Consider the following 22,770-nt stretch of genomic DNA (forward strand, 5'->3'; position numbering starts at 1 on the left):
TACTCAAATACTATCATGCACTTCAAAGCCCATGGTCTCCCGCCCTTCCCTCCTTATAATCTGCTCCCTGACACCCCACACTTCCTCTCTCCAGCTCTCCTCTCCCACCCCTTGCCAGGCTCTAGTCTCTGGTGTCTCCCTCTTGCTAGTCTCCGCTCTCTGCTATTGGCTATCTCTTGCTGTCTCCACTGTCTCCCCACCCCCACCCACCCCCACCTTCCCCTCCCCCGCAGCTAGTCTCTCTCCTGCTCTCCCACCTCCCTCACCTCGGCCATGCCCAGTCTGCTTCCTTTTCCCTCTGCCCTCCACCCTTCTGAGTTGCCTCTGGACACTTGCTCACCATAGCAACCTTACTCCGATGGGGCAGTCATACGCAGTTTCTTTACCCAGGCCCTCACAAATAACCTCAACGCTGTAGCAAACAACTACTCCACTACTACTGCCTCAGTACCTCAAGGGCTGGGATGACAGTGCATCCCAGCAGGTCTCATTCTGAAACTTCAAATCTCACTCAACAAGCTTGAAGATTTCTGCTTGACCGAATCAAGTTATTTTACCTCATACACAAAAACTCACACATGTACAGACATACACAGAGCCAGGCAAACATGTAAAAACTAAATAAATCTTTGCATGCCTTCGATCCCAGCACTCAGGAGGCAGAGGCCAGCAGATAGCTGAGGTTGAGGCTGGCCTGGTCCACACAATAAGTTCCAGGACAGCCAAGGCTACACAAAGAACCCTGTCTTGAAATAAACAAACAAAATAGATCTTTAACAGAGCTGAGCACAACATTTAATAGGGCGCCTAGACTAAAATGTAGTCCTGTCTTCGCACCCCTCCTCCTCCTCCTCCTTTCTTTGTCAGGCCAGGGTCTGTCTGTGGAGGCCAGGCTGACCCGACACTCAGATCTCACCTGGGATTAGAGATGCACACTACACAGTCAGCTCCACATCCGCCAGCATCTCCTCCTTCCAGTCTCCCTTCCACCTCCTTACTTCCACCTTCCCCTTTACCCTCTGGCTCCTCCTTGTTCTCACCATCTCTGGCAGCCCCCCACCCCCACCCCAGCAGCACCTCTACCCCGATGGTGCACACCAAGGCTCCGTCCTTCCTCTAAGCCTATGCTCAACCATCTTCAACCACAGATACAACACTAACATCGTGAATAAATCATCACTGTCTCTTCCTGTTCTCACATTTTGTTTTCCTACCTCTGTTCTATTTAGATAAGTCACAATAGTATCTCACAGGTCGTTAAAATTAACTATGCACATAGCACGTATCGCAGGAAGAGTGAGTTGCTGGCAGCTTTCATCATTCCACAACAGCGGCACTGGTCTTGATATCTGCTGTTGGAGGTGCCTTGCTACACCACGTTCAAAATTGTTTCACTCTCTTCCTTGCACAATTTAAGAATGATCCCGTATTGTTGAAAAGGTTAAAACACAAAACAATGATTTTCACACTTGTTATATGTTGAATTGTCTTCTAAAGTGTAGGTTTTTACCCATATTGCCTGTGACTGTGACCTTATTTGGAAATGGCTCTTTGTGGAGATATACAAGTTAAGACACAATCAGTAGGACAAGCCCTAGCCCAATCTCACTAGTCCTTACAGAAAAGGACAATTTGGACACACAGGTGGGGGTAGAGAGAAGCGCACTTAAAGACACAGGTGAATTCTATCTCTGCACCCAGGACGGTCTGACTACCACAAGCTAATGGGGGGGCATAAGGAAGATTCCCACTGCGCTCAGAAGACAACTCACCAATGCTGAAATTTCAAAACTCTAGATTTTAGAACCATATGATTTAAGTTTGTTTGTTTTAAGATTTATTTATTTTATATATGTGAGTACACTGTCGCTGTCTCCAGACACACCAGAAGTGGGCATCAGATCCTATTACAGATGGTTGTGAGCCACCATGAGGTTGCTGGGAATTGAACTCGGGACCTCTGGAAGAGCAGTCAGTATTCTTAACCACTGAGCCATCTCTCCAGCCCTAAGTTTGTTTTGTAAAGCTACTCATTATGGGATTTTTTATTACAGCACCATCAAAAAACCCTACCAGCTTCTTTCCTCCATTACTGCACACGAGCTATGTGTGTGTGACTCAGTTCCCAAATATAAACCTTCCCATGACGTTTCCTCATGTCATTTTGTAGCATCCACTACAGATGGCTATGAGCCACCATATGGTTGCTGGGAATTGAACTCAGGACCTCTGGAAGAGCAGTCAGTGCTCTTACCTGCTGAGCTATCTCTCCAGCCCATGGCATTCTATTGTAAGTACATATCCAAATTGTTGGTTGGACAGTGAGACAAACATTGCAGAAACATTGCACCTTAAGTCCTCAAAAACAGCACATCACATGATGCAGAATGCTTAGAAAGCAACACGACAAATTCTAACTTCTGCAGTTTTCCACACAGTGAACACATAGTATATGTCAGCAAGTGACTTCATGAGTCCTGGCAACCACGTGATGGAGAACAGGTACTGCACACAGATGCGCAGAGTGAGCGCGCTGTCTACTGTTATTTATTACTGGAGAAAGGAAGGTGAGGAGTCCTTACACACTCTCTTCTTATCATTATTTTACTCAAGTCACTACAGCGAACGTTAACATAGATGAAATGCAAACTCAGTGGGTCTTGATATAGCCTACCGAATTCTCTATAGGCTAGGGTTGCTAGGATACCCAATTATGACTAAATTCAGTTAAGCATACATATATGACCAATATATGTATGTTAATATATGAACAACCCACATAATGTTTGGGAAGATGTTGCGTATCTGAAATTCAGGCCTAGCTGGCTTTCCTGCAGGGGGACTGCATGTACACGCACAGATTCTGTACGTGTCTATGCATGTGGAGGCCAGAAGTCCACACTGGGTGTCTTTGTCTGTCTTCACCTCACTTCACCTGGGTTGTGTATTCTATCCTATTCTGTCAAATCTTCCTCTGATCCATCACTTTGTCTGCCACTCAATTAGACATCGGTTTCCTGGTTGCTTCCTTCTTCAAACCAACTTTCCTTCATTGCTTGGGATGAAAAGTGTGTACTAAGGGCTAAGCCACACAACTAGAAACAGCTGTTTCAGTAAATAACACAATCTCAGGGTTCACAGTGTGATCAAATATCCTGCAACATCCCTCGAATTAGAAACCCACAAAGGCAACCGTTTTAAAAGCCCACCAGTATTCACCTTATAATTTATAATACACAATACAAGCTTACAGTTCCCCGTATTTTCTTTCCCAGTGTAAAGTAGGAGCACCTCCAGAAGCCTTAGCGAACCAAAACATATATCAGACATGGCCATGCAACATAACCCTAGCACTACACTTGTGTAACTGGCTGGCCTGGAACTCACCATGTAAAACAGGGTGGCCTCAAACGCAGAGATGCACCTGCCTCTGCCCCCCTAGCAATGAACACAATGGAGTGAAACATCAAACTCGGCTGTGCGTAAGAATTTTGTTTTCATATTCGTTTCTAATGGTTGTCACGAAGGTAATATGCTAGTTTTAATATGCAATCCTTGGACTTTCATAAACATGTATCTTTGTAACAACAAGCAGCAGAATACAACTTCCCTCGTCCCTCAGCAACGGCAGTCCGCCCCGCTCACACAAATCCAGGCAACCATCCCTCCCTCAGGGTCTCTAGCCTTGTACCTCAGCCTTCTCTAAAGAACTGCACACAAGCGGAGGTCACGACACAGTCTGCGGGAGTTGGCTCTTTCCTATTCATGGTTCCAGGAATTGAACACAGTTCATCGGGTTTGGGACCCGCTGAGCGAACCCACCAAGCTACCAGTCATGTAACTATAAACAGGAAGCTTACCCTTGGCAGTTTTTGAAGATTTGACTCTCTCTGTACGTGGGTTTTGCCTGCATGTTTGCATGTGTGCCATATGTGTGCCTGGTTCCCTGAGATCCCGTCCTGAGACGGCACTGGATCCTCTGGAACAGTAGTTAGATGGCTGTGAGCCACCACACAGACGCTAAGAACCGTATCAAGGCCCTCTCAAAGAGCAACCAGTGCTCTAAGGGCTGAGGATTTCCCCAGCAGTCTGAAGGTACTGTGGTCCTCTGACCTGTAAGGCCTCAACACTGAGATTCAACTCTGGCTACTCTCACGAGTCTTTCTCTGAATTTGGCTTTGAACAATTTTATTATGATGTCCTTGCTACCTAATTTCTGGTTTATCTTACGTGGTATTTAAAATTATTGCATCTATAGGTTTAATTATCAAATTTACAAAATATATGGCTGTTATTGCTTCACATCTTATTTTTCGGTGGCTCTCTGCTCTACTAATTCAGAGAGCAAGGCAGGAAGCCAGGGTGGTTTGCTCACCTCCACTCCAGCTCTCGTATGGACACAGGATGGTGAGCTCAGGTGGCCCTACACCGTCTCAGAAAAGACATGTGTTAGCAATGACAGGACCTACTGTGGTGCCACATTAAAACACTCTAGGACGGCCCTGGAGTGGACGAACACCGCTTTCCGTTTCCTTTCCTTCCTTTTCTCTGTGCTTGTTAAGGGGCTTCCTTCCCACTGTTGCCTTCAGACTCTAAGCCTTTCTTCTAAGGTAACTAAACCATCACTTAACAAACTCTTCAGGTGATACACGTTTCAATCCTGTGTGTTTCATAGTTTACGTGAATTTTCCATTAACAGATGATACACTTCACTTACTATCTTGTCTTATAAAGAGTATTATGTGTGGATTAAGAACAGTTATGTATAGATCAACTTTTTCAGGGAGCAATACCAGAGATCTAGCCCAGGGTCTTGTACTGGCTAGACACCTACACCCCCTACCCCCGAGCCAATTTTTAATGTTAAAGCCCAACAAATCCTTAATTCTAAAGCTAATTTAGTCCTAATATGTAAGACGTGACCCTTATGGCTTTTTTGTTTTGCTTTTTAATAAGATTTATTTATTTATTTATTTATTTATTTATTTATTTATTTATTTATTTGCTCTATTTGCATGTACACCTTCATGCCAGAAGAGATCATTAGATCCCATTACAGATGGTTGTGAACCACCACTTGGTCACTGGGACCTGTGGAGAGTAGCCAGTGCTCTTAAACGCTGAGCGATCTCTCTAGGCCCCTTATGGGTTTGTTTTTTGTTTTTGTTTTTTAAATGAGTGTCCTGGGCTTTCACCAAGGATTCCTCCACCTGACTGACTAGAATGCTAGTAACTCCCAGCAGAAGAACTGAGTTTGTGCCTTTCTGGCCAGCCTTTGCTTGGCTTCATGGAGTCTAAACTGGAGGGGGTTCCGGCCAGAGACACAGAGTCCCAGCAATACATGCAGCTCTTTCTCTGGGAAGGGGGCTTCCCTGTGTTGTATACTGCGTCCTTAACATGAGCCCACGGGAACCTCTGCTGGCTTTGCTCTGATCCAAGGAGGCGGCTGCTTCCCTGGTACTCTTTTCCAGGCAGCATGTCGGGATGCCCCCTTGTTATCATGGACATGGTCTGTTTCCTGTTTGTCTACGCTGGCACTGTAAGTCTGGTCTCCGTTACTCCATCACCGTCTTAAGTGGAAAAATTCCCAATTTGTTTCTCTGGAAGCAGAGGTCATCTACAAACTTCTATTTGCAGTTTTTAAAAAAATGACTTAAGCACACACTGAACATAACTTGTAGCCCAAGTGTAAATACTCTCAGCACAAGCGACGAACTGCACACGGCCAGCAGGGCAGGAAGTGCAGACCTGGGAGAGAGGAGCACAGCAGAAGGCTCTAGCTCGCCACACTCCTGGCATCCTGAGGAAAGGAGCCAACTGCAGGTAACTAATTCCGTGTTCCCCACAGAATATACCAGTCTTTCTATTCCTCTCAACGCTACAGAATGCAAAGTAAACGGCACATATCCTCCTTATAAATCCTCTGATTTACATTTCTAAAGCACAGACTCCAGGCTGAATAGTTGGCTCCCAGATTAAGAGCACTTGTTGCTCCTGCAAAGGACTCTGGTCCACTTCCCAGCACCCACGAGACAGCTCACAATCGTCGGGGACTCCGTCCCTCTTCTTGTATCTGCATGCACATAGAGCACATACATTCATGCAAACAAACAGTTATACACATAAATAAAAACCAGAGGCTGAAGCTGAGGGTGTAGCTCAGTTCCCAAGTAGACAGTAAGCCCTGAACTCAATCCTCCGCTCCACATGAGTGCTGTACACACCTTTATCCCAGCAGGAGCAGAGGCAGAAAAATCAGGAGGCTACGATCATTTTCGACTGCACATTGAGAATGAGGCCAGACTCATCTACATGGGAACGTGTCTCAAAAAATGAAGGCTAGCATATTATATTCCTGTATGAGCATACAAACGGCTGTCTAAGCTATACTTTTAATTTTTTATATATAACTTATTATATAAAAATGTTATAATGTTTTAAATTACATGAATGTTGTTATATGGGGAGGCCAGAGTCAATCTCTTCTAACACGTGTGTCCAGGGCAGTCTTGAGGCGTCGGAAGGGCCGCTACAAGCCATGTGGCAGCTCTGTTCACTTTGTGTTAGCAGAAACAAACAACATTTGACTTCAGAACTGAGAACTACTTCTGCTCCCAGCTTTCCTGTGCGTAGCAGCTGAGTGAGCTGCCGTCATCCACACTGGTCCTCCCACCTGTCCTACACAAGGGAAGTGCACTTCTAACGTCTTTCCTTTTTCTCCTAAGACAGTGTCTCAATATCGCTTTGTTCAACTCATTGCTTCGTTGGGTTGAGTTGCTGTGGGTTGGGCTTTTTCCTAGCTTCTCCACATATTCCAGACTATTCTAAAACTTGCTCTGTAGACCAGGCTGGTCTCAAACTCGGATCCTCCGCCTTGCCTCCTGAGTGCTGGGCCTGAAGGTGTGCGCCGCCATGCAAAGCTACTTGCTTTGTTTTTAGTGTTTCAGATAGTGACTCCTTAAATAGCTGGATCTGAACTCGTGAGTCTCCTGTCTACCTCCCGAGTGCATCACCACACCTGACTATTAAACTCTCGTTAGCACGCTGACCTTTCATTTTAAAGAAAGTGTCCCAATACTTAATTAAATAGGATTATGGATACTATTTAATTACATCCAAAGTAAGATTTTTAACAAAAATAGATATGGAATTTCAGAAAGTCCCATTTCACAAAGAATTTGCTCTCAAGGCTGAGGAAATTGCTCAGTAGTTAAGATCACATGTTGCCTTTACAGAGGATACTTCCCAGCACCCAAAGGTGGTTCACAGCCACCTGTAATCAATCCGAGGGCTTCCCTGCCTCTCCTGATGGATGTTCCCCGGGCATGCATGTGGGACACACACATACATGCAGACAAAACACTCACAAACATAAAATATATACATAGATATTTAATAAAGAATCTTCTCTACCATATTACTACCATTATATTTGTCTTTGAAATGATTTTTATATCTACATTCATCAAAAACTACTGTTCACTTTTTGTTTTTTCAACACCTTTTGAAACATCCTAATCTTGTTCAATGTATTACTTTTATAATCGAGAAAAACATTATTTTTAAATTATCTAGTGTTCTACTTTTGCATGGCTATAATCAGTCTACGGTGTGGTGTGTGAGGCAGAGGACTACCGGATGGCAGGTCAAGGTTTCCACCTGCGAAGCAATCTCTGGTTCTGCCTTTTTCCTTCTTTTCTTTTCTTTTCTTTTTAAGTGCACGGGTCTTTGCTTGCATCAATTCCTGGGCACCACATGCATGCCTGGTGCCACAGGTCAGAGGAGGGTGTTGAGTGCCTGGAGCTAGAGTTACAGATGGCTGGGAGCTGCCATGTGGGTGTTGGACACCAAACCTCGGTCCTCTGCAAGAGCAGCAAGTGCTTTTAACTGGTGAGCCAACTCTGGCCCTACGCTTTAAATCTTACCTTTTTCTTCTGACTCAGGGACTACGGTTATAAAGATTCATGGCACCTGCTGTCCTCAGCTGTAGATATTCCCTATACAGGAGGCACATTACTGAAGAGCGGCCCACAGGCAACGCTCCACCTCTGCATTCTCTTCAATCACCCTTGGAACATCAAGTATTTCCAAAACTAGTGGCTCTTTTCTCTTCCTGGAATTCTTCCCACTTAGAAAAGTCTATGACCATTTCTCTCCTCTCTCTCTCTCTCTCTCTCTCTCCCTCTCTCCCTCTCTCTCTCTCTCAAGTTTTATGTTTATGAGTACACTGTCACTATCTTCAGACACACCAGAAGAGGGCATCAGATCTCATTACAGATGGTTGTGAGCCACCATGTGGTTACTGAGATTTGAACTCAGAACCACTGGAAAAGCAGTCAGTGCTCTTAACCGTTGAGCCATCTCTCCAGCCTGACCATTTCTCTCTTAATAATCCTAAGCTATCACCTCTTCAGAGAATCCTGAATATCAGTTAACCACTTTCTCCATCCATCTCCTCCCCAAAACACTTTAACTGCTCCTGTGAAATACTTTAACCTCAGTGCCTATAAAGAGCTTGATCCATATTAAGTAACTGATGTCTGTTAAAAAAAAAAAACAAATGAATGAATTGGGACAGGAAGTTGTCCCACACTGGAGCCACAGCACTGTAAATACCTACTAAGCAAGCTGCCTTCTTCTGACCTCTCCCATAGAGTATGACCATCCTATTACATCACATAAACTGTGCGTCAGTAGCAACTTGGTAAATTCATTATCTAAAAACATTTCCCTCCATGATAAGCTCTGACGAGAAATCCTTGTGATCCCATGTAAAGGAAGAAAAACTAAAAGAGGCTTCCAGAAATAAATATTAATGGTCCTCTTTCCTCCACGCTGTTATCTTTAGCTGTTATCTTTACAATCGATATAACATAAACACAGTCTATAAACATACTGCCCCCAGCAGCTCTCCTCACGTAACAAACGCCAACACTACAGAGCGACAACACAGGAAGGTGACCTGACAGCGAAGCAGCATCGGTCAGAGCGGAGAGCGCACCCTGATCCACGGTCCCTGGCGACTCATCTCCAGGGCAATACACAGAGAAGGAATCGTAAAAGAAGAAGTTAACCTGGGAAGTATGTTCTGTGGTGGTGGCGTCTTCCAAAGGACTCTGCCCACTTTAGAGCAGTCTTTAAGAGCAAAGGGAACATGGAGGAGTTAGGAAACCCACTGGCAAAAGAAAAGTCCATCCCAGAAGTCAGCCACAGCAGATCTGGGTCTCGGAGACTGAAAGGACACTATACAAGCATAGAAAGTCATTCCGACCCCAGAGCACACAGTGGGTCTTCTCTGTCCTTAGGATACCACTGTGCCATTATCCTGACCCCAGCCCCAGACAGCAGCATCTTTCACAGAGGGACTTCCACGGTGTCTCCAAGCAAACGTCTGCATGTAGCACTGCAACAATTCTCATTCTCTAAAGAGTGGGGACCAGAAACCTCTTTTCTTCTCCTACCTCTTACTCTTCAGTGCTGTCTTTGGGTAGCAAGAAAAAAACCAAATATGATAAGACTTCAAAATCCTACCTACGTGAAATTTCAAAACTTCATTTTCTAATTATACAAACTGCACATATTAGATTAAATATGACAGATCAATCCTGAATTAGACATAATAGAATAACTAAGAGATAAAAATGACAAAGCAAAGGTAAGCTTCTAACTTAAGGTGAATGCAATTTAGGTGTTTATATACAATGACTGTATCTCTCATGCTCATAATCTAGGAAAATGGATACTGTCCCGGACCTGCACATATCTGAGCTGATGTGTCCTCACCCCTCCCGCTCTCCCTCCACATTCACTGAGCACACACCCTGCACCACTCCATGGACACCTTTCTCACCCGTCACTAAGTCACATGCAAATACACCCACGGCCACTACAAGTTTATGCACAGCACAAGTCTACTCTCGAATACCTGTTTGCCTCATTCCTTTCAAAGAGACTCATGCACTGATTCCTATTGACAAACAGAAATAAGGGATGTTAAATGCCTAACCTCTTGACTTTCTGCTCCATTGCTGGAAAGCTCCAGGACGGAACCTCCACTGTCAACTGCCGCCGATGCCATTGCGGGCTCCCCGAGGACCTTTCAGTGGAATTAAGGCTCAGATGATTGCCAGGGTTATAGGTTTCATTTTCATGTTTTAACTCAATGGTTATGGAGTAGACAGCCAGAAGTCCAGTCTTCTAAAGGCGATTAACCAGAGGGTCTAAAAAGAGGGAAAATGAGGATTGTTAAAGACATATAAAAAAAAACATATAAAGCAATTAGTGCTTAACAGTTTCGTTAAACAAGATACAGGCTTCTACATGTGTTAAAAGACAGTAAATAACACACTACTTAAGAATTTAGTATTTGGGCTGGAGGGATGGCTCAGTGGTTAGGAGCACTGACTGCTCTTCCAAAGGACCTGAGTTCAATTCCCAGCAACCACATGGTGGCTCACAACCATCTGTAATGGGATCTGATGCCCTCTTCTGGTGTGTCTCAAGACAGTGACAGTGTACTCATATACATAAAATAAATCTTAAAAAAAAGAATTTAATATTCAAATTCATGAACTTACTGAATAATATTTTGCCAAGCTATTTATTGTATACAGGTATTGTTATAGAAGGCATCATGTTAAAACTTCCATGGGCTGAGGAGACTGATCTGCAGGAAAGAGATCTGGCTGCTCCTCTGTAGGACCCAGTGTCGGGGCCCAGCACCCTCCTCTGGCCCACACAGACACACATGGTGCACAGTCATACCTGCAGGCAAGACACCCATACATCTATTTTTTTAATATTTTTAAAATGTTATAACTTCCTTCTTTTGTGGAGATGGAGTATTATACCTGGACTATTTAAACACATTCTTTAAGACTCTGGCTGGAGGCGTTTGGGGGAAAGCAGCAGCACCTGATCCAAGATGGCGCCCAGCAGGAGGCTGATGAAGGAGCGTGAAGAGACCCGCAAACGTGGGATGAAAATCTTCCGTAACACCCAGGGTGATGAAGCCAATTTACTGACCTGGCAAGGGCAAGTTCCTGACAGCCCTCCATATGAAAAGGGAGCCTTCAGAATGAAATCAACTTTCCAGCAGGGTATCCATTCAAACCACCCAAGACCACATTTAAAACAAAGATCTACCACCCTAACATGGATGAGAAGGGGCGGGTCTGTCTGCCAGTCATTAGTGCTGGAAACTGGAAGCCGGCCACCAAGACTGACCAAGTAACCCAGTGCCTCATAGCACTGGGGAATGACCCCAGCCTGAGCACCCACTCCGGGCTGAAGAATAAGGACCGTAAAAAATTCTGTCAACCTGTGGACTAAAATCTGCCATGAGTGATCCCAGCAAGTGTGAGCAGAGACCCCGAGCAGTGCAAAGCAGGACTCTGTGGAAATTGACACGTGCCACCAACTGGCATCCGCTTGTGGCAATTACTAACTTTCTACAATTTTCTTAATCAAAAGTGGTCTAGGTACCTTGTAAAGAATGACTAAAAAAAAAAAAAAAAAAAAAAAGAATCAGGGCTGGAGAGAGACAGCTCGGTTAAGAGTACTGAGCTGAGCAGGGCAGCCTGGCACCCGCCTTTGATCTCAACACTTGGGAGGCAGAAGCAGCTGGATCTCTCTAAGTCTGAGGCCAGCCTGGTCTACAAAGCAAGTTCCAGGCTACCCAGAGAGACCTTGTCTTGAATAACCAAAACAAAGAGTACTGAGCTCCCAGCACCCATGGTCAGGCTGTTCCAGGGAACCCAATGCCCTCTTCCCCCTTGGCTGGCACCTGTGTTCACGCTGAATTCTGACACACACATACAAATACACATAACCAAAAATACATCTTTTTTAAAGATCTGTTTATTTACTATATACACAGTGTTCTGCATATATATCTGCATCTCAGAAGAGGGCATCGGATCCCATTACAGATGGTTGTGAGCCAACATGTGGCTGCTGGGAATTGAACTCAGGTCCTCTGGAAAAGCAGTCAGTGCTCTCAACCTCTGAGCCAACTCTCCAGCCAAATCTTTTTAAAAATAATTTTAAAATTCTTTTAAGCAAATAAAACTTGGTCTGTGGGCTTCCACAATGAGTGGCTGCTTTTACTGACAGAGCCACCTCTCAGCCCCTTCCTACAGCAGCCTCCTCCTCTTCCTCCTCCTCCTTAAGATTTTATTTTTATTTTATCTGCACTGATACTTTGACTGCATTCATGTCTGTGTGAGGTCATCGGATCCTCTGGAACTGAGGTTACAGACAGCTGTCAGCCACCATGTAGAAGCTGGGAACTGAACCTGGGTCCTCTGGAAGAGCAGCCAGTGCTCATAACCACAGAGCCATCTCTCCAGCCCCCACTCTTCTTATACAGATGAGTACCAAAATATGTCTCATCTGGATTTAATTCTTAAGTTACTTTTTATTTGATTCTGTGTTATGTTTTTCATACACAGGAAATACAAAGCTTTCTGAGAAGATATTTTTAATGTCAAAACTAAAAAATTTAAAAACTTTAAATTACATTTTTAAAAATCTATACTTCTAATAATTTACTCCAGTAATCATATACCCAAGACTAACTTTGACCAGTGTATCATATAGAATGGGAATAAATATTAAGTAACTTCTGTAAACAACATTTACTATGAAATGGAGTATCTGGAAAGGTAGAAACTCCATCTTACTGCCTATGATCTAATACTCTTTTATATATTTATTTCTATTTTATGTGCAATGGTGCTTTGCCTACATGTTATGTCTGTGTGAGGGTCTGAGATCTTGAAGTTACAGACAGTTTTGAGCACCATGTGGGTGCTGGAAATTGAACCCAGATCCTTTGGAAGAGCAATTGGGGCTTTTAACCATTGAGCCATCTCTCCAGCCCCATAATCTAATAATTTTAAGTCTCCTTTGGCATATTTTTAAAAACAACTTGTTTGTTATTTAATGTGTATGTGTATGATTGTGTGTATATGTGTTCAAGTGTGTGTGTGAGTGTATGTGTGTGTGTGATTGTATGTGTGAGTGTGTGTGAGTGTGTGTGTGTGACTGTATGTGTGAGTGTGTGTGAGTGTGTGTATGTGTGTGTATGTGTGAGTGTGTGTATGTGTGCGAGTGTGATTGTGTGTGTGAGTGTATGTGTGTGGTTGTATGTGTGAGTGTGTGTGTGTGAGTGTGTGTGTGAGTGTGTATATGTGTGAGTTTGTGTGTGTGTATGTATGTGTGTGAGTGTGTGTATGTGTGAGTTTGTGTGTGTGTGAGTATGTGTGTGAGTGTGTGTGTGTGAGTGTGTGTGTATGTGTGTGTATGTGTGAGTGTGTGAGTATGAGTGTGTGTGAGTGTGTATATGTGTGAGTTTGTGTGTGTGTGAGTATGTGTGTGAGTGTGTGTGTGAGTGAGTGTATATGTGCAAATGTATGCAGAGGTAAGAAGGTGGAGTTAGATTCCCCTGGAACTGGAGTATAAGCAGTTTCCAGCTGTGGGAAGTGGGTGCTAAGAACCGAACCCAGGCCCTCTGCTCTTAGCCACTGGACTATCTTTCCAGCCCCTTCTTTTATATCTTGGAAAGTTAAATAGAAAGTGCTTACATCTTCAGAAAATTGAAGAAAAACCCACAATCACATCACATCAAACCTCCCTGTTACTATAAATATTCTAAAATCCAAAACACATATAAAGAGCAGAAATAAACTTTACTTACAGTTTGAGTGTTAAGTAGTCTAAGCATCCTTCACTGTTTCACAACTCCCAAGAGCTAAACTCTAAACCAGCAGTTCTCTGGAACTACTAATGAGAAGGAAAAAATAAAGTATTAACATGACTCTATTAAAAAACATTTTCCCTAATTAGATATGACTCAGACAGTAAATACGTAATAAAATAAATCATCTCCAAAGGCTGATGGCCCACATTTACACAAATGTACAATCATTAGTCCTAGATGACCAAGGAATCCAAAACTTTACAATTAATGATGCAATTTTAAGTTATTACTAAATGGTAATTATTAAGTAAGGTCAGATCCAACATACACACACTATGTATGCCCCATATTGTGGAGTATATTACAACCAAACCGTAAGCTTTATTTGCTTTTATGTTTAAAAAGCACTGGACAGAAGACGGTGAGGAGCCGTGTGTGCCAGAGTCAAGTAGGTGATATACACAACTGCTCAACTGTCACAGATCCGACCAAAGGTTCCCAAGTGCGGCAATATAACTCCCTGTGCTGGCTACTTGTTGGGGTTTTTTAAATATCTTTCTAAACTTTATTTTTTAATGTAAAAGTTCTCTGTCTGCATGTACGGCTACAAAAGCCAAAAGAAGACATAGATCCCCTTTTTTATAGATGGTTGTGAGCTACCATGTGGTTGCTGGGAACTGAACTCAGAACCTCTGGAAGAGCAGCCAGCTCTTAACCCCTGAGCTGTCCACCATCCTGTGCTAGTTTTCGGTCACCTTGACAAAAGCTACAGTCACTGTAGCTGAATTGCCTCGATGAGATCTTGGCAGGCTTTTAGGGCATTTCTTAATTAATGATTGACAGGGGAGGGCCCAGCCCATGGTGGGCGGGGCCATCCCTGGGCAGGTGGTGGGGGTTCTAGGAGAAGAAAGGCTGAGCAAGCCAGGGGAAGCGAGCCAGTAAGCAGGACGGCTCCAGGCTTCTGCATCAGTTCCTGCCTCCAGGTTCCTGCTCTGTTTGGATTCCTGACTCCCTTCAGGATGAACAGTCATACGGAAGTGTAAGCCAAATAAACGCATTCCTCCCCAGCTTGCCTTTTGGTCATGGTGTTCTAATCACAGCAATAAAAATCCTAACTAATAAGTAATTCTTTAAATTTGTCTTTAAGACTAAGGTCTTGGGGCTGGAGAGGTGGCTCAGTGGTTAAGTGCACTGACTGCTCTTCCAGAGGTCCTGAGTTCAAATCCCAGCAACCACATGGTGGCTTATAGCTATCTGTAATGGGATCCAGATGCCCTCTTTTATTGTGTCTTAAGACAGCTACAATATACTTATATTAAATAAATAAATAAATAAATAATTCGTTTTTAAAAAAATGAAAAAAAAAAAAACCCTAACTAAGACACTTTCCTTCAGGAGTATAAAGTTTGAAAAAAATAATAAAACTAAGGCTGGGAGTGCTGACACACACCTTTAATCTTACATCCAAGAGCCAGAGACAGGTAGATCTCTAAGTTTAGGATCAGCCACTGCATAGCCCCAACCATCTCAGAATGTCTAACAAACATTCTGTCTAACAGACATTATCTTTTTTTAAAGAGCTAAGGGTGGATATGGTGGCACATGCCTTTAATTCCAGCATCTAGGAGCATCCTGTTCTACACAGCTCAGACCCTGTCTCAAAAGCAGTTTAAAAAAAAAAAAAATCAATAAAGTCAATGTACCCCATGTAAACTGAACTCAGGGAACCACATAGTAACACATACTATAGCGATACTTTAAAAACTGCAGACGGCGTGAAAGACGGCATAGCAGCTGAGAACACTCACTGCTCCTGTCTAGGACCAAGGTTTAGTCTCCAACCTCCACGGCAAGTCACAACAATCTGTCTGTACAGGGCTCCAGCACCACCTTCTGGCCTTACCAGGCATTACACTATACATTCTGCTGCGCACACACAGGCAAACATTGATACATTTGCATTTAAAATAACAAATCTTTTTTTTTTATCCAAGACAAACTTGGAAGCAAGAGAAAAATGACCTGTCACATGGGCAATACTCAGCAGAATTACTAGGAAATACATTATCAGCATCTGGAGGTCAGCAGGCTGGTAAATATATTCAAAGAACTGAAAAACAAAAAACAAAAACTGAAACCATCAACAAAGAACCCTATGTTCTGCGGAACTGGCCTTCAAAAGCAGAGGTACGAAAACATCCTCAGAAAAGTCTTAAGAGTTCATTACTCATAAGCAGAGCCAGGCTTCAAGGATGCTTAGATGAGCCCCACAAGACAGAGGAAGAGGCCGGACACCAAGCTTTGTGAGGAAATCAAGGCCGGGATTCAGACAGCAGCGCCCAGGCAGCAGGGAAGTATTGCTGTAAATGGCTTTTATTCACTTTCCCTTTTCTGTGCACTTTAATAGACTAACAAACTTGCTCAAAACACTTTTGGCCTAAAAGCCAATATAGTAATATAAATTTGGTTTAACTACACATTTTATTTATTTTATTTAATGAGGAAATCATTTTAAAAAGTAGTTTATTAGAGGAAACACATGCATGAAGGCAAAAACTTTGTGACATTTGAAAGAGATGGAAGGCCATTAAAGGAGTTTGTTTTCCTGGCGTTGGGGATGAACACAGGGTTCCGTGCGTGCACTGCAAGTCACGGGGCTACATCACCAGTCCAGAAGTAGAGCTCTACATTATGAAAATAACACTGCCCAAATTCAAATCAGCGGTCAAACGGTGTGACGGCAGGGTGGTAAGTGTAATTCCAATAGCAAACATAAAATAGCTACAGGATGTATGATAGGAAATGAGAAATCTAAAGATTCCACTAAAAAGAAACAAATCAAATGCATGTGAAAGGAAACGACACAAAAGAATGGAGGCCAGAAATCCTGGTGCTGTACGGGAAATACATACGGAAGCTACAGAAGGATCTGTTCTTAATAATCACCACTGGCCCTTTGGTTTAAGACCCAATGAGCACAGAAACAAGAAGCTTAGGCTGACATGGCCGCTGGCAGAGACTGTCAAATGTTTAGCCTCCTACCTTCCACTTATGCTCAAACTCCGGAACAGCAGGCAAGGGTCAGGAGCGCGCATGGGCAACACACCACTTCCTGCACTGACTAAAGCTTTGTCCACATGGACATCCCATTTTTAGATAGACTTTGAGGAAATTTCCAGGAGGAAACTTATTTTTCCTGATACTGTTTATAAGACCAAACATCATTTACATGAAACCCTACATATAACATTTACCCAAACTCTTATTTAAGAGAAAAATAAAATCCTGCTGTAAGTTAACTCTCCAGCCAGGAATGAAAGCACTCCAATGCCTGCTCTTGGAAAACAGACACGGGTGTTCCTTCTGGCCAGCTGACCTCTGACCTCACACTTCTCTCCTACCTGGGCTTGCTGAACTCCAGCACACGGGTACCAGACCAAACCACACACTGTCTACACAGCTGCTCTCAGCCTCCAGCCTCCACCACACGGTCAGCAGGACTGTGAGCATCCTTCAAGATACAACTCTTCATCTCCCCCTTCAGCCGATGTTCCCTCCGCAAATCACACTTCCCTGACACACAAGCCCCCTTTTATTCCCTATTTAACATTATAACTTTATTCATCCGCTGTATGTATCACTCTCTAAAACTACCTTGTTTGGATTCATGTCTGTCTCCTCTCCCAAAATATAATAGCCAAGAGAGCAGTAAGGCAGCAGCTAGCGTGTCGGCTGCATCTTCCAAAGCACTGAGGTACTACTGACGGTTTGTTCTTAATGATATGCATATGCACTTTCTGCGTGGAAGTGAGCATCCGTGAGCAGGTACCTGGAGGCAATAAAGGAGGGCTGGATACCTAGCACCTAACAAGTGCACAGCTGGAAAAGCTTCGCAATACTTCACGACCACTCCAACCCAGTAAGCTGTCCCCAGCAGCTGCTCCAATCTCACTGTCACTCTGCCTTGTTGTTTCTACCCCACACCTAACACGGGAACCAATCAACAGCAGGAAGTACGGACTAACAAGTAGTCTATACTTTATTTCCATTTCGGAGGTCCAGGAGATTGCAAAGTTTATCTACTTTTTTAGCGTCTTTTTAAGTATATGTAATGCGAACGAGTGTTTTGCCTGAATACATTTGTGTGTCACATGCATGAGTGATGGCGCCCAGGATCTCCACTCTACAGGAAGAAACGCCCACATCAGGGTCCATTTGTTCAATATCTATAAATGTAACTAAGACTCCAGTTGATATTTTAAAAAATATACTGCCGCCATCTATCAATAACCACTAGGTTAATGAGATAAAGTTGCAAACTGTTTAGACAAAAACTATCACATAAAATTCAACGTCCAAAAGTAATATCCTACTGTGCATATTCTGAAATACAAATAAATACTGACTGGAATCTTAAGTAAAACATTTTGCAATTCAATAAATGATTTAGATGTTACCTTATATCTAAAATTTAGAGGCCAGAGAGAAGGCTCATAGAGTTATGACACTTGTTGCTAAGACTGACTGAAACTTCAGTTCAATCCTCAGGACCCAGATGGCAGGACTTGCTCATGCCAAGCATGGTGAACTCGGGAGGCAGAGGCAGGCAGAGCTTCGTGAGCTCAAAGCCAGTCTAACATGGACAAGATAGCAAGTTCCAGGCCAGCCTGATTAGTAAGACCCTGATTCAGAGGAGGAAGGGAAGGAAGGGAGAGAAAGAAAATAAGCAAAATGCCATTTCATTTCCAAATAAATAAATCTTATGCTTAAGAGATCAAGGTAGAGTAAGACAGCTGTCAATCAAAATTGGACAATCTCAATGAAGGTTTCAAAGCTGTGAAAATGAACGAGATAAAATTATAATTCTGGCTCTTATGCTCTTGCACTCTTGCGCGCGCTCTCTCTCTCTCTCTCTCTCTCTCTCTCTCTCTCTCTCTCTCTCTCTCTCCCTCCCTCCCTCCCTCCTTCCCTCCCTCCCTCCCTTACCCCTCCTCTTCCCCCCTCCCTCCATGTGCTCATGGCCAGCCTCTACTCCTCCACTCCTTCCTGTACTCCTCTATTCCCCTCCTCTCTCTCTCTCTCTCTCTCTCTCTCTCTCTCTCTCTCTCTCTCTCTGCCTCTACTGCCCTCTTAACTCCTCCATGACCTGGATAAACTCTATTCTGTACTAAAAAAAAAAAAAAAATTATAATTCTGAAAAGCACTACACTAAAATTAAAAGCCCATGCTGGCATGGTGGTACATGCCTTTAATCCCAGCACTCAGGAAGCAGGAACAGGCAGACTTCTGTGAGTTCAAGGCCAGTCCTGGTCCTGTGAGTTTTGAGTTCCAGGACATCAGGACTGCACAGAGAAACAAAAAAAGTCATCAGCAAAGGAGCTGGCTCAGGAATTAAGAGTAACTGTCCTCTTGCAAGGACTCAGGTTAGGTTCCCAGCACCCACATGGCACCTCACAACTGTCACTAACTCGAGTTTCAGGGGATCTGACACCCTCACACAGAAATACAATCAGGCAAATCACCAATGAACATAAAAATAAGCCTTTTTTTAAAGAAAGAAAGAAAAAGAACAGACACAATAATAAAAGGCTGAGACCTCTGGAATGATCTCATAGGAATTATTGATCAGCTACATAAATACGGGGCAAAGTTATGGTATACAATAGATATACATAAATTATTATGTATAGATGCTCTTGAGCATTTTAAAGACTAAATGATGGTATTCAAAAAGCATGTTTAATCTATACACACCAAGAAAATTCTGACTGTTTCCATGTTACATTCTGTTCTACATGTACTTTATGCTTATGGTAACTAGTAAGATTTCGATGCATACTATCAAACCTCTAAAAGAATTAAGTACTGACAAAAATATATTCATATAGTGTTATGCCAAAATGCCTTTAAAAATCTGTACATGTATCTCTATTTTTAAAATAAAGTTGTAAAAGGAAAAAAAGACTAAATGGATACATATACAAAAAAGAAAGAGATTCATACTAGACATATCACAGTAAGCCTGTTAAAAACAAAGCATCTTTTTTTAAATATTTATTTATTTATTATAAGTACACTGTAGCTGTCCTCAGACACATCAGAAGAGGGCATCAGATCCCATTACAGATGGTTGTGAGCCACCATGTGGTTGCCGGGACCTGAACTCAGGACCTCTGGAAGAGCAGCCAGCATCCCCAACCGCTGAGCCATCTCTCCAGCCCCCAAACCAGAACATCTTCAAAGCAGAAAAATAACTTATGAGAAACAGGGGAGACCAGAGTATGGCAGATTAAATATTAAAGGTCCTGAAAGGAGGGAAACACATGAGCTGCAGGAGCTCTGGGCCCAGCAAAGCTTCTCCTTAAAAATGAGCGGAAACACAAAGCTCTCAGAAAAGCAAATGCTGAAGGAACTGCCTAAGCAACCCTACAGCAGCTCCGTCGGGCTGAAAATGCACACCCAAGACCAGAAATGCATGCAGAGAAACAGATAAATATACAAAGAAATAAACCCGCAGGAAACAGATATAAACTTATACAAAGAAACAAATATGTAGCGAGTATAAATGCTCTTTTAGAAGACACAAAACTGAAAAAAAAGGAAACGGAAGTTGTGAAGTGAGTTACTGAGCTGGCAGCACCTGCCTGCTCAGCTGCTTAGGAGGCTGACTCGAGGGTCACATGCACTAGTTCCGGACTAGCACAGGCCCCACAGCAAGGTCCCGTGTCTGGACAACAGAGAAGAAATAAAGGCAGACGGCGGAACTGCTGGACCATAACTACTACTGCAGGACCGGAGGCGTGTGGCTAGACTGAAGCCTAGTCCATGTCAGAACAAAGCTGTTCTTGATAAGTTAGAAACTGTATTTCGAGGGGTATGCTCACACATACTTCAAGTCCCAGCACTCAGCACATAGAGGCAGGAGGACTGAGCTGAATTCAAAGCCAGCCTGGACTACACGGTCAGCAACAGGCCAACAAGGAGAGCCTATCTTTAAAAGATAAATAAATAACAGGAAAAAGAGTTCCAATAGCACACTGGGAAGTCTGTTAGGTGTAAAAGCAGCAGCAGAGAGTAAGCGAATTATTTTTAATGGAACATAGGGAAAGTAGTAAAATGGTGGGCATAAATCTCTCCGTGACTACATGACGCCCTACAATCAAAAGCCAATGTGGCATTTTCTTACAGAACGTTTAACTAGAGGCTGTTTACAAGACAGGCTTTACATCAATGCAGCTGGAAAGTAAAAGGACAAAAAAAAAAAAAAATGATGCGGTTAAGATAGTGAACATGAGGGGAAAGAAAAGGATACTTTGTAATGACAAAAAGACTGAGTCAGCAGATAGCTGCCGCTAAGAGCCTGCCAGAGAGCCTGACCACCTGACTTCAGTCCAGGACCCGCGGAGTCGGACCAGTGGGTGGTCTGATCACAGACCTATCCTCTGTAGCATAGGTGTGTGCACACACCAATTACGATAAATGTAGTAGGACCTGCCCACTGTGGATGGAACTATTCCTCAGGCAGGTAGTTCTAGACAGCATAAAAAAGCTATCCAGGGAGCTAGATATAGCTCAGCGGTTAGAGTTTAATTGTCCTTTCTAGGCTGCGATGACACATGCCTTTAACCCCAGGACTCAAAAGCAGAGGCAGGCAGATCTCTGAGTCTGAGGCCAGCCTGGTCTACGAGTGAGTTCCAGGACAGTAAAAGCTACACAGAGAAACCCTGTAGAGAAACAAGGATAAATAATAAATAAATAAAAACAGAAGACCTGAGTTTAGTTCCCAGAACATATGTCAAGCGGCTTACAACTGCCTACAACACCAACTCCAGAATACCCACAAGTGAGCGAAGGGGGAAGGGAAGAAGGCGGCGGAGGAGAGGGGGAAGGGAGAGGGGAAGAGGAAGAGGAAGGGGGAGGGGTAGAAACGGACAGACTTAAAAGTAAAATCCTAAAAGAAATCAAGCTGAGTAGGAGCCAGCAAAGAGCAGAGAACAGCAGGCCGCTATGATTTCTGCTGTAAGCCCTGCCTTGGCCTCCCTACTTGATAAATTGTAACAGAGTAAAACCAAGCCTGAAATTGGTTACCAAAGAGAAAATCCAGGCCAGACACTTTCACTGGTAAATTCTACCAAGCGTATTTGAAGAATACTTCAGGAACCTTCACAGAAAACATGAGGCAAAAGTGCTCAACACAACCTTCAGGGCTGGTACTTCAGTCCTAAGAGGGTGTGTCACCACTTCCGGCTAAGATTAAGATTAAATCAAAATATGTAGAACAAGAAAAGAAAAATAAACCAATATCCCTTATAAATACGGACATGAAATAAGTCAAATATCACTAAAGCAAAATCCTCAACATATAATTGTTTACCCTGAGCAAGGGGAGGTTATCCTGGGAGCCTGCTTCACGCCTGCAGTCAAATGACGTAACAGGGCATATTACTGGGATAAAGGGACAAAACATACGGTCATCCATAATGACCAATCCTGACTTGTGGAAGACTGAAGGACTTCCCAAGATGCAAGACTCTCGATGCTAAACAAGGCAGTCCCAGGTAAAGTGTCGCTGCTGTTGCTGACAAGAGGCATGGAAGGTGCGTGTGGCCCAGTGCCCACTCATGATTAAAAACAACACAGCTGTTATCAGCATCTACAAAAACACTAAAAGACCTGATGACAAAAAGCTCAGTGGTCTCTTTCCTCCTTCCCACCAACCTGGAGGACGGCAGGCAGGCTTTCTCCCACTTCTAGTCAGCCTTTACTTCCCGGGCGCTCTACTCAAGGACGGAAAGAATTGTACTGACAATCCCATTCACAGTATCATAAAGAAGAAAATACTCAGAAAATAAACTGGAAAAAAAAACTATAAATCTGGTATACTGGTATATTCTTACAAATTAGCTAACCAATGAGCCTTTAAAAATAAAATAATCATTTAGGCATCGATGGCACACCCCTTTAATTCCAGTACTCAAGAGACAGAGGCAGGCAGATCTCTGAGTCTGAGTCCAGCCTGCTCTTCAGAGTGAGTTCCAGAACAGCTAGGGCTACACAGAAAAACCCTG

The 22,770-nt window shown here is 43.4% G+C and overlaps 1 protein-coding gene and 1 pseudogene across 5 annotated transcripts in view; one reads left to right on the forward strand and one right to left on the reverse strand.

Moving 5' to 3' along the window:
• Positions 1–22,770, reverse strand: part of ELF2 (E74 like ETS transcription factor 2) — an 80,976-nt gene that overhangs the window by 52,979 nt on the left and 5,227 nt on the right. For all 4 annotated transcript variants that reach the window (XM_080929546.1, XM_080929545.1, XM_080929547.1 and 1 more), the window contains exons 2-3: positions 13,700–13,785; positions 10,007–10,220 (exon numbers count right to left, since the gene is read on the reverse strand). In XM_080929546.1, the coding sequence (XP_080785672.1) occupies positions 10,007–10,078 (72 nt within the window). In that variant the 5' untranslated portion in view covers positions 10,079–10,220; positions 13,700–13,785. The remainder of the gene's footprint in view (positions 1–10,006; positions 10,221–13,699; positions 13,786–22,770) is intronic.
• On the forward strand, positions 10,925–11,261 carry LOC308430206 (ubiquitin-conjugating enzyme E2 L3-like; annotated as a pseudogene). The gene has a single exon. The product of its transcript is annotated as a ubiquitin-conjugating enzyme E2 L3-like (transcript).

Source organism: Micromys minutus, assembly GCF_963924665.1.
Source record: "Micromys minutus genome assembly, chromosome: 15".
Classification (NCBI taxonomy): Eukaryota; Metazoa; Chordata; class Mammalia; order Rodentia; family Muridae; genus Micromys; species Micromys minutus.